The sequence below is a fragment of the Gymnogyps californianus genome, chromosome 12, assembly GCF_018139145.2.
Source record: "Gymnogyps californianus isolate 813 chromosome 12, ASM1813914v2, whole genome shotgun sequence".
Lineage (NCBI taxonomy): Eukaryota > Metazoa > Chordata > Aves > Accipitriformes > Cathartidae > Gymnogyps > Gymnogyps californianus.
In genome coordinates this window covers 11,635,687-11,648,645 of record NC_059482.1, presented here as the reverse complement: position 1 = coordinate 11,648,645, position 12,959 = coordinate 11,635,687, and the positions used below count along the sequence as shown (strand labels likewise).

Below are 12,959 nucleotides of genomic sequence, written 5' to 3'. Positions count from 1 at the left end.
GGCCCTGCAGCCCTACGGCTCCCTCCTGCTGCAGGCAGGGACCATGCCTCCCATTAGACCTTCAAGCCCAGAGAAGCCTAATGAAGTTCACCCCATTGACAAGCTTTTGATGTGGGTTTTCCACCATCAGGTGCTCTGACGCTCAGGTACCTCACCTTAGTCAAATGACCCAAAAGCGCCTCATGCTTTGGGTCAGAGAGAAGTGACAGGTCTAACAGAGGTGGAATTAACGCTGCAGAGAGAATTTAAAGGGGCTGCTCTTGTGCAGAACCCCAAATTCATTATTTTTCAAACTAAGCTGACGCCACACATCCATCTACGTGCACATTTATATGCAAATACAGGACTTTAGCTAGCTGTTTGTGAGCTCGCATACACGCTTCCCCCATATTCAGGAAATTTGTTATTTAGGATTGGATTTTGAAAGTAAATTAGCCATGCAAACATTCTTAATGTAAGAATGCAGTTGCATGTCTACACAAACAAATAATTTTAATATTTGCAGGTGTAAAATTCTCTATCTGCATAGAGCTCTGGTATTTTTACACACATTAAATATGAAAGTGGAGAGCCTAACTCATTTGATAATACAATCCCTATATCCATTTTTATCTATAACAGGTTGCTCTTTCAAAACTGTGGATAGATTGGTCTGCTTTCAGAAAAATGACCCTGAAATTATATAATATACCAGATAATTAACAGTTATAAATTTGGTCATACGTAAATAAAAATCAGTTTCAAAAACTGATTCTGTTGCTCTTATGCCACACTACTGAAACCTGCTGGGAGACGGAAGGTATACAGGGTCCATTGCTCTATACTCGCCCAAAATCAGTTCCAGAAATCTCCGTTGAAATTAAGGTACTTGCTCTAACCTTCAAAGCATACAGTTTCTAAGTAAAAACCAAGCATGGTACTTTTCACTCTCACAATTCTTCTCACTTGTTCCTAAAATTTAGTTATCTCTTTACCCTACCAAATCGTGAACATGTGCTCCAGTTTATGTAAGTCCACCAAATTCAGAAAGGTTATTCATAACACAAGTGAAAACAATCTAAGCAAAGGCATGCAACATCGGGATCCTGGATTTTTAAGTCCATGAACTCTCCAAGTAATCACATCCCTTGTGCTTTGCTGAACGCCTCTGTTTGTACACAGAGAGAATGCACTTGGGAGAGATAGAGGGGCAAACATTCATCCTTTCTGTATTAGCTAGTGAAGAAACTTTAAAATCAGAATACGGTTGCTTTTGATTTTTCTTTTTTATTACATATAAGTTTATTAGCTGATGCCAATACATTGTCATCACAATATTGTGTCTCAACAATAATTATATTGTGAACGTAACAAGTACCCTCAAATATTATATACTGTTTCTTCCCCGCCTGCAAAAGTGAACACAGCAATAGCAGCTGTTACATAGCCTGTTCGCCCAACATGAACAAGCTCCAAAATATGCTTAAACTTTACCTAAAAAGTTCTTAGTTTCTTTTTCAGGTTCTTGTAAGAGAACATCTTACATAACAGAGAAGGCAAATGATCCATTTTCATACTGTATTATTGAAAACCCTTAAACAGTTAGCCTCAAATAACCAAAACATAACACACAGAAAAACCTTCTGAAATCTTTCTGAAGCTGCTGCTGTAAACTTCCTTTCTTTATTCAAACCTGAACTTCAATTCCCCTTAGAGATTTTTTTGTTTTAGTATCATTGCAAACATCTTACCATTCATTGGTTACAAAATTTTACCCATTCTGCTTTCAGACCACAGTCATGAACCATCATGTTAATTCAAGGAAAAAGGTAATAATTCTGTGTTTTCTGCAGAAACTCAGAATACTATGAGGTTATGCTTTCACATTTGCAAAGACAGGAGGACTTGATGGATTTTTTTCTTTCTATTCTCATTCCAGGACAACACATCTACATTGGTGCCCATGTTAACACTGGAGACAGGAATATGAGCCAGCTTGTTTCCATATGGCACAGTGTTGTGGTTTAATCCCAGCTGGCAGCTAAGCCCCATATAGCCACTCGTTCACTCCCCCCACAATGGGATGGGGGAGAGAATCAGAAGAGTAAAAGTGAGAAAACTCGTGGGTTGAGATAAAGACAGTTTAATAGGTAAAGCAGAAGCTGTGCACACAAGCAAAGCAAACCAAGGAATTCATTCACCACTTCCCATCGGCAGGCAGGTGTTCAGCCATCTCCAGGAAAGCAGGGCTCCGTCACACGTAACGGTTACTTGGGAAGACAAATGCCATCACTCCGAACATCCCCCACCTCCCCCCCACCCCCAGCCTCACATTGCCAAGCATGACATCACATGGTACGGAACACCCCCCGGTCAGCTGGGGCAAGCTGTCCCAGCTGCGTCCCCCCCCAACCCCTGCGCACCCCCAGCCCACCTGCCGGTGGGGCAGTGCAAGAAGCAGAAAAGGCCCTGACCTTGTGCAAGCACCGCTCAGCAACAACGAAAACATCCCTGTACCATCAACGCTGCCCCCAGCACAAATCCAAAACACAGCCCCATACTAGCCACTATGAAGAAAAACAACTCTATCCCAGCCAAAACCAGCACACACAGCCATCGGGATTTACTAGCCTAGGTACAGCACCGGGCTCCCACAGCTGTCTCACATCTGGAATGGAGCAAGTGACTCTTCCCACTACAGGTCTCGGGTAGACTGAGATGCTCTCTGCCACAGCATAGGATATGCTTGAGTGATATATGTTATAGCGGTGACTCATGGAGGAACAACACAACGTATGTAGAAATTGAACAGACTAAGAATGCCCGAAGGGCAGCGTCAGTTGACTTCTCCCCGTAAGCAATTTCTGTTTTAATGAACTAATAGATTCCCTTACAGTAAACTGCATAAAATACCACATCCAGAAAAAGACACACTTAAATGCACATCTGCTCCACCTCTGAGAAGATGCAACCAGCTAATGATGCATAAACTAAGAGAAATGCTGATTGAATTGAGAGGGGTTAATCTGCAAGGCAGTTGAGAATGGACTGACACTAACCTCTGGGTAGCCTCCAACGTCATGCACATCGATTCCAAGTAGATGTCCAAGTCCGTGTGGCATAAATATTGCACCCAGATGAACCTTCACCATGTCATCTACATTGCCTTTCAGAATGCCAATTTTAGTCAACTCCTCCAGATGGACTCTGTCAGCCAGACGGTGCATATCAGGCCAGGCGACCCCTTAGAGAGCAGAAACAAGCAGCTGAGTTAACTATTGCTAAAAGTTTATAAAGATAACTTTCAAAAAGCAAATGTAACACGTGCCCTTTGTTTACATAAAAAACAAAGGTGGAAAGAGCAACTACATTAGCACAAAAATACTTCAAACAAGACAAAATTATGTTAACATGCATGTGAAGCACAGAAAACGACAAGAGAAACAGCAGCACCTTATAATCCAGATCCACATGAAAAAATGTTAGACACTGTATCTAAGCATGTCTATGCAGATGCAAATGTATCAGTGAGTTTCGTAAAAGAATGTCAACTGTAAAATGCAGTTATTTAAAATGCAGAGCAGAAAATATGACTATCCTATAATTTTCAATAATGATCATACCCATTTAGAACATTTGAGATGGACAGTACTTTTCTACGTACGTAGAAGATTTAAAGCCCACATCTTTCTGGCAAAGACACTCTCCAGAAATTAATGATTCCCTTGTGTTAATGGGCTGTGTAAAACACAAGTCCTCTAATACACGTACTAAAACAGCATTACAAAATACTGTTGGTTGACTAGAGGCAGAGTGCCAGGATACATTAGATTTCTATTATTTTGGTATAGGATACAATTCTGTTTGACAAACTGCTGGGGGGAGGAGGGAGGAAGAAAGCAGCTCTTTTGTTAGTAACACAGTACTGTCTTAATTAGTTCACCATGGCTTTGAGTCATCATCAACAGAGTGGTTGCAGAGTCAAGACAACTAGGGCTAAGGTACAGTAGAAGAATATTTTCCTTGTTCAATTTTGGCATGATTAAACAAATAAAAAACGAGCAATTTTTAAGGCCAAAACCCCATCAAGTTCCATTTGCTTTAATCCGGTTAAACACGCAGCTCTAGGGTCTTGTAAACATGAATGCCATATCATAATTACATTAACACTTTTTGCTGAAAGTACTGAGGCTTCAAAGGCTGAAATAAAATAATCCTATGGGAGTGCTTAAATAAAATTCAGTTGTCTTATATGGCTCTGATATACAGGTCAGAAACAAACTGAAGAGCAAGTTGCTGCTCCGTCTTGCACACCGTCCACACAGAAACCGATGCACCTTTACGCTCCCATTAACACTGACTGGGAATCAGCTCAGCATGTAAGTTAGTTAACAGGCAGCCTCCTTTTCCCCATCAGATTACTCAGAGATCAAGCTTTTTAGCCTCTTGCATGCATGCAGCTGAAGAAGCACCTTCCTTGCCCAAGCAAGACCACAAGACAGGTGTGCAGCACAATACGCTGGACAAACTCTTGGTTGCTGTTTCCTCACAGAAGCCAACAGTGCCCAAGTGAGTGATGCTGACCCACAAAATGTGTGCAGTCTTCCCCTTCAAAATGTACTATTTTTGTGTTTTCCCTCCTTTAAAATGAATTTAGATTTTTCCTTCAGTAAGAATTAATGCAACTATAACCAGTTGTTCTCTGCCAACTATGTTCAACATGATTATATTTTACAAGAATTTATCTATCTTTTTGAACATTGATTGTATTGCAATTGTCACTTCTCTAGATTCACCTGTGTTTCACAGCTATCTCACAATATGCTCCAATCTATTGCATGATAAATTGAAATCATTACAATCTATCACATCGATATTACAGAGATCAAACTGGAAATATTACCGAATCACAGTTGCTTTCCTGTTTATTTTGTAGTTGTGGGAATACAGAATTTCTGTGTGTAACTCCCAGTTCAGCTTCTGCACTTTGTAGTCAACTCGTAACTGCTCTAAAAGTCTTTAATATTCTTTCTGGGGACACTAGATGTTCTTTTGAGATCTCTCCCATGATTTCTTAGCTGAGTATTACTACAAGTCTTCTATTTTCGTCGCCATGACTGCAAATCCATATGTAACGTCTGACCCTGGTCAACTATTTGAAGCCTCACCCTCTCTTCATATAAACGAAGGTCAGAACTCTGTTGCTGTAAGACAAAACACAACCATATCTTGGATGCTCTGAATCAACTTAAGATGAGGTGCCCAAGAGAACTGAAGATGAGGTGCCTGTTGTTTGCAGTACAGCTTCCCTCTACAGCTGTGCTGGTACTATTCGTCTCAATCCAAACCCACAGACTCCACTCAAAGAGATACAGTGACCTTTATCAAACTAAGGAAGAGATACAACTAACAGGAGATACAAAGATTAAACTGATCAGAAATAAAAACACCAAAAACACATATCCATTTGTCTGCAGAAGTTTAACAGAGCAAATGAATGACTCTACTGCCCTAACTGAAAAGACTGCTGTGGTTCTAAGTCCTGAGTATTTCTGGGCACTGAGCAAATCTATTAGAGCCCCTTCTTCCCTCGCCTCTACTTTTTTCTTTTTCTCTCATTGACAAAAAGCATGACTATTTCCCCTCTCCTCTTCCCGCCCAGAGCTCTGTGTTCTCCATATGGTTTGGTTTTTATTCATCTTATCTATTTCATTAGAGATTGAGGACAACAAAAAGCTCCACCGCGAAACAAATAATGAGTCCTGTTTGATATGAGCTGATGCCCATCATGCTAGGAATAAACTTTAATAATAAGGTATTTTCCTTACAGGTTTTCCCTCCTTCTTTTAAACAGGCAATTTGACAAAGAAAGAGGACCTAAATGCAAATCTTCAAACATTTCCTAGTACCCTTATAATCTTAAAAACATTAACTTTGTTAAGAGAAATAACTACAGTAATAAGGCAATTACTTAAAAGTACAGAACACAATTTACTGAAGAAAAGAAGCCACCCTAATTCAAGAAAGATCTCCTAGTCCATTTTATACATAAAGTGTATTCATATGTTGTATACATTTAATGTATAGTAAACAGAAATATACAACTCTTCAAATTTATTTTAAACCTAAAATTGTACTAGGTTTATCTGGCAATTGGAATCTTTACAATACAATGGCCTGTGCAAACCCAGCTGTCTCTGGGACTGGCTGGCATGTCTGCACTCAATTGTGATTTAAGTTAAGTAGTAAGTATACTTGAAGAGTGGAAGTCCTCAAATTCTGCTAATGTAATTTTCCTACATATATACTGAACTTCCAATAATTGTGAAAAGCAGAGAAGGGAGGAAAAATTAAGTATCACAGCTAACTTGACTAGGAAAGCCATGAACAGAATTTTTTGGTACTCTCACATGATGTGCAATTCAACAATCTGGACGTGCCAGAAAGACCTGCAGTGAGGATATGTGAATTCCTGTGTTAAAGCGCAGAGAGATCCATATTCTGTTCAGATGTCTGTGTGCACATCTACGTGTGGATAGCTTTAGCATGTTAAAACAAAGAAAATGATAATAAAGAAGCCTCTGTGCAGGCAGCCAGGGAACAATCTGCCCAACAGGACAGCATTTGCAGATGCGAAGAAAAAACACTAACTAAACAATGCTGAATGAATAACATACAAAGAATCCTTAATTCATGGAGGTTATTTGATGTTCAGGCACTTCAGTTTTTTGGATTAACAGTGGTCCAGTGGAGAGCTCTGTCACCTGCCACAAGCTGACGCAGCAGAAGTCAAACACGATATTAGCATTCTTGTAGCAAGAAAAAGCAGTTAAAAAACAACTAAAACCCACAACAAAACAACTTCCACCAAGTGGCTCTAACATGAGTTATGTGAGTTACCGCAACGGCTGACTGTTTTGCAACACCAGCCTGCGCTAACCTCCCACCACCAATCACCCACTAGGGTATTTTACTCATATATTATTCAGGACTATTATTTTTAAGCTTTGGTGAAGTTCATCATAGTTGCAGACATGTTTTTTGTGTAAAAAGGTTTATCATAGTTGCAGACATGCTTTTTTGTGTAAAAAGGTTAGTTCTGTTATTATCTTCAAGCCAATTTATAAACCAATTATAGTCCACTGACAGATGAGGTTTAGAAAGCTAGATTGGAGGGTCCTTGGACTTTGACAGCTTGTGCCAAAATGAGTCTGCACTCAGGAAAATCTGCTGATGATGTGTCTGCTCCATTCTTAATTCTCTGCCAAACGAGATACTGGGTAACACAGGTCACTGAACCAGCGACTGGCTCCCCAGGAAAGCTCAGTTACCAAGGCTCATTAGGTTGCGATCCGTTACGTGCCATGCAGCATGCGCTTGGCTGAGAGGCCAGGACAAAAAGCACCTTTTACAGCAACCAAAGCATTTGAGATCCCTTGAGATACAGAGTGAATGAACTACATAGCAACAACCAGACAGTGGATATGTCCGATAATGAAATGTGACAGATCATGGATTAATTAAATAACATATAACTACAGGGGCTATTAGTTTTCAGATACCATGTAATCAGTATAGCAGAGGTTTGCAGACGTGTGAGGTACTGTGTTTAAAAACAGCAAACAATGTATTAAGTTTACTAAAAGGGTTTTTTTAAAATTTATTCCCATTAACCTAAATGTTATCTGATATTCTCAGATACTACTGTGACAGAAAAGAAAAAGATAAAATGAGTACAGTTTTACTTCCTTGAAAATATTTCCTCTCTAATTATCTGTTTGCCAAACCCACCAAATTTCAGAAAAACCACCATGTTTCAGGGACTCAGAAACATCATATAAGGATCTCTGCAATAATCTGTGACCTCTTTGATCACACCATTGATAGGGAAGATTTTTGTTCCCAAAAAAATAAAAAAAAAAGAAAGAAATACTTCTAGTGAAACCAGAAATCAAAAGCATCCCTATCTTTTAACGAACATACCATAACTTTTTAAACAGTAGAAATAAAAAGATGAGCTGTTATAACACATCACACTATAAACTGTTCCTCAGTTGCTGTTAACTCACTGGTATTTTCATTCCAGTGATTATTTTCTGATGTTTTATTAGAAGCTATTCGAGAACATAAAGTAGAAACAGCACATAAAAGTAATTTAGAATTACTGCATGGTATTTAGCCACTTTGGTTGGAAAGTGCTCTGAAAAGGCCTAAAAGGATTTTTTTGGCCACTATTTAGGGTACTTTGTGGTTGTAGTGTGACAATGATTAAACCACAAATGATTTAGCAGGGTTTTTTTGTGTTGTAGGGTGGGGTTTTTTTGCCAGCACAGATGTCACAATCTTACTAAAAAAATGAGTATGGCGAGGTTGTAGTAATTTCTCCCCAAATTGTGCTAAGGTTAAGTTACATTTAATTTCTTAGTGTCCACAGACAAGGGCAAAAGGCCCGATGTCCCCTGGCAGTGCCACTGAAATGCAGACATAACACGCAATCCCTGTCCAGCCAGCAACCCACTGGAACAGATTAAAATCTGCCAACACGCAGTGACTATATCAGACATAAAACAATAGGTCCTTAAAAATTCCAATCAAACCCAGTTTAAAAACCAAACCAAAACATCATTTAAATACTAAAACCAATTATTTCTTTCCTCTTCACTTGGGTGCTAGAGAAGAATTTGTTGTAGTTCTGATTTTCATGCTTTCCTTTTGGCCCACTAGATAAAATACTCACTAGTTGCTCAGTTTTCGAGCTTGGTTTCTTGCAGCACCAGGTAAGGCAACTCTGCAATGGGGCGAGGAATCAGCAAGTGAGAAACCAAAATGCTGTACTCAAACACTGACAATATTTGGGCAACAGTGAAGCTGTTCAAAGCTCCATATACTGTGTAGATAACTACCTGTAAGCCTCACAGAGTCAGCATTAGATGGCTATACAGATGCCCTGAGATGCAACTTTAGCCTGTATTTTACAGTGGTGGCATGGCTGCAACTGGCTGCCATATGATGAGAAGAGCCCATTAACTTCCCCATCCTAAAAAGGTGATGGGAACTATACTGAATTTGCTGCTGTGTCACACCTACAGATACCTGCAGTACTGACTGCAGGGATTACTAGACTTTAGCCTGCTCTGTGTCATGAGTCCCAGTGCCACAGCTCCAAACCAGGATGGACTCCTTCAAAAACCATCTCTCAATTCCCCAGTAAAATGCACCTGTCTGACAGGAGTGGGAGCTACCAAAGGGAAGCAGAGATGACTCCCCATTGCCTCTGAAATTCAGACCTCTTCTTCAAAAGGCTGAATAGCATTGTGCTATTCGGTTGTACCATGATATTTCTTTTGCATCAGTATGATGGAAGTTTTAAGTGGTAAACCCATCCTCCCCATTATAAACCCTGGACATGATGATCTATAACACATCAGAAGCAACATCAAGATAACAGTCTGCCATACTGAAACCTTAAGAAAAGCAATTTGAATACATGCAGATGTGGAGCAAGAGGAGGGATTTTTTCCATGTCTGGAAAGATGCAGCCCTGGGATTGAGCAGCGCTGGCAGACACTATGGATTATACTGCATGTTCCTTCCAAATAGGTGTACGTTGAAAAGAGGAGGAAAAAGATTGGGGGAAGGAGGGAAGTGCTTGGAGGGAGGGACTGCAGTGTGGAAACTTACCAATCTTTGAAGCTTAGAAAAGACTCTGTTTAGATAAGATTCAGGGCAAACAGCATAATCTGCGTCTAGCAGGTTTGCACTGTGACAGCTACAGCTGATGCAGTGTCAAGATCGAAGGACTCACGAATGTTGTACTTCAACTCAAATTACAATGTATAACGAGTGCATTTCCTGAATACTGAACTGGGAGAAAATCAGTGCACATCAGACCATGTAAAAGCAGCTTATTCCCCCCAAAGTCACTGTTAAAATTAGAATTCTACATTACAATATTACAACCTATCACAATTAGGAAAAAAGGATTTTTTAAAAAAAAAAAAGCCTTAAATCAAAACCCATTCACGAGAGAAAGGCTAAAAAAACCTCCAGCCAATTTAGGCTCTAAGTCTGTAAAGACTTCTAAAACGTATTTGCTTTGTACAAGCAGCACCTTTGAAGAACCACTGAAAGTAGTGGAAAAACCCATGTGAGCAGTCGGGCTGGAAAGCTGCAGGTTTGCCCCTGAACCACAGCAGCTCCTGCAGACCCTGCCCCCAGAAGGGCTGCTCAGAGACCTCCACACAACAGGGACTTCAGGGCAGAAAGGCCCAACTGTTTTGAAGTGCCTGGTTTTATACACTTGGAAATAACTCTGTTATTTTAGTCTTCCTAACGTTGCAGTGGTCACTGTATGCATGGGTCAGCTCCTGTGCATTAGTCACAAGCGGGGAAGAGCAGCTCCCAGAAGGTTTGCAGTCAGACTCGCAGTCTGAAATCTTGCATTTCAACAGATTGCTGCTTGCACAGAGGGACTGGAGGATCTGCTGAATTTGACAGAAAATACTGCCTTTTTCTTTCACCTCTTGCCATAGGTTACTGCTATTCCGGGCAAGGTTAGGTTATGTGTCCAACAATGAGAGCTCCAGTAATCAATGACACTGTTTTTATTTAATAATATCTTGCAAGAATTAAGGATTGCAACTTGATTGTCAGTATTGTCTGTGCATCCTTTAGTTCCTTCAGCTTTTATTTCCTAAGTGATGGCTGATGCTTTAACCATTTATACTGACAAAAATGGAATTAACTTACCACAGAAAGCTGTACTACCTTTTCTGGGTCAATCTCAGAGAGTTAGTTTTCAAAGGGAAACTTATTTATGATCATTAATGCTAGCAAGAAAAATACAGCCAACTCCGTTCAACAGAGAAGAGAGAGAACAGACTACAAATAGCTTTTTAAAACATATATCGACAAGATTTACTTTCCAATCTGTCTTTAACACAATAGCACATTCTTAACTGCAACGGGGGAAAAAATAATACTGCGGTGTCATTCGGCAGGATTTGTGAATATCAAGTACTGGTTACAACATGCCCTGAAAGCATTTTTTCTTCAGAGGAATTGGTATAAAATCTTCAACTTCTGTCATTAATGTTTTATTTCTGAGAATAATTGTTTTGCTTCAGATATTACAGCACATTAAAAATGATCAGCAGCACTTTGCCTAAAATATGACAATCTGAATGGGAATAATTCATACGGGCATTTTGAAATTATACAAACTGTAAAACAGATTGTGCTCCCACACCCTTCCCTGTTGTGCTACTGTCAAAAAGTCCAGTTTACAGTGCAATTTCTTTCTAAAAATACATCAAATTAGCTACTGTTTTTATACAGCACAACAGAGAAGCATGCCCACATGGTGTTCTAAGTACAACTCTGGACTACATAAAACTCAAATGACTTGCAAAAACCTCCCACTGCATGTGAATGAGAACCTTGTATGTAACTTCGAAGGAATAAATCTTAATAACAGTTACAATTATTTTCTTTAGGTATAATACATTTTAATCCTAGTTGAATACAGTGACAATTACTCTAAAGCAGTATTCAAAATAGTAGCAAACAAAAATAAATCTGAGTTCTAAAGAAGTTACAGAACTGTCATGGACAAAAAGTAGTAGTAATCTGTGAAGTTGCAAATTTTGAATTTGCATATGTTCCTAAGCACAAATCCACTCAACTTAATAACAGAAACAACTGCCAGTAATATGATCTGCTATGTCAAATACCCTAGCTATTAGTTTCCAATTAAACAGTTCTTTAATTATTTGGGTTGTTCTAATCCCTGGTCTTAGTACTATCCTACCTGAGCTAAATTCTTCGCTATTCTTTTTTTGTTAGAGAGATGTTATTAGAACATAGAACAGGGAATCATACTGCTACTCTGAATTTAAATCACAGCATTTTCTGTTGTATAAAATAGGTTATTTATGAAACTGGTACTTGTTCACTGAACCTACTTCCTCCTGACAGTCTCACTGAAAGAATCGTGCCTCAGTATTTAGATACCAAAAGGTTTTCAGGAGTACGCACCATCCAAAGTTTACATTCTGCTGTACATAAATAAAGACCATTCACCCTCTAAAGTCCCTGGGCTTCTATCTACCTCCATGAGCTTTACTACTTGAATCCTTTAGCAGCAGACGAACAGGGAGGAGGCTAAACACTGGAAAATAAAGCGGCTGCTTTGGTTTGTCCTTCTAATTGACAACATTCCTTGGAAGGATGTACATGGGGAAACTAGCTAAGGCAGGCCTCTCCGTTGCAAAGTGGTTAGGAAGCTACACCAATGAACGGAAATTGAAGGAATCAGGAGAAAGGCACAAAAAGTGGGCATAGGGTTTCACACAGCAGCTCAACACTTGTGCAGTTACAGCTGCCCAGAAGACAAAGATCAAGACCTTGTTTAGCATCCTGCACCTACAAATACACAAGGCTTTCTTTCGTCCTCTGCCACCAAGGGGAAACCAGAAAGAAGAGTGGCCAGCACTCAAACTCTAGGCACGACTGCAGCAGCAACCTAAAAACTAACATGCTGAGCCTGGTTTTAAGGTTGCGTATGGCAGGTGGCACACCATGGAGTTATCATGTTTCATCCTAGTGAACTCCCAAGGACCTTTTCTCCTGGTCTTTAAAGGAAGGCCTCAGAGTTAGACCTACAGAAGGGTCCAACGCCCTTCTCTGAATCATTCTGCACCTCACACAGTTTGGCCTTAAATCTACTGACCACAAGAAAGAAATGCCAGAGTGCTAACTTGAGAGAAACACCTCCAGACACCTATTCTCAACTGCAAAATGCAAGACTCGACCTGGTGAGGCAGGGACCATCACCTACAGAGAACTTTCTGTAGTCTAAGCCAGACAGCTGCTGGCCTGCGCTCACTGGCTGTTTGCTCCAACCCTCTCCCCTTGGCCTCTTTACCTCAAAAGACCTTAGTCTTTTGGGAACTACTTACTACTTTGCATTTACTCAGCAC

At 39.9% G+C, this 12,959-nt stretch overlaps 1 protein-coding gene across 5 annotated transcripts in view; it reads right to left on the bottom strand.

The window, feature by feature from the left end:
- The window catches only part of PEPD (peptidase D), a 142,606-nt gene that overhangs the window by 17,941 nt on the left and 111,706 nt on the right, over positions 1 to 12,959 (bottom strand). For all 5 annotated transcript variants that reach the window (XM_050903925.1, XM_050903927.1, XM_050903926.1 and 2 more), the window contains one exon: positions 3,039 to 3,223. In XM_050903925.1, the coding sequence (XP_050759882.1) occupies positions 3,039 to 3,223 (185 nt within the window). The remainder of the gene's footprint in view (positions 1 to 3,038; positions 3,224 to 12,959) is intronic.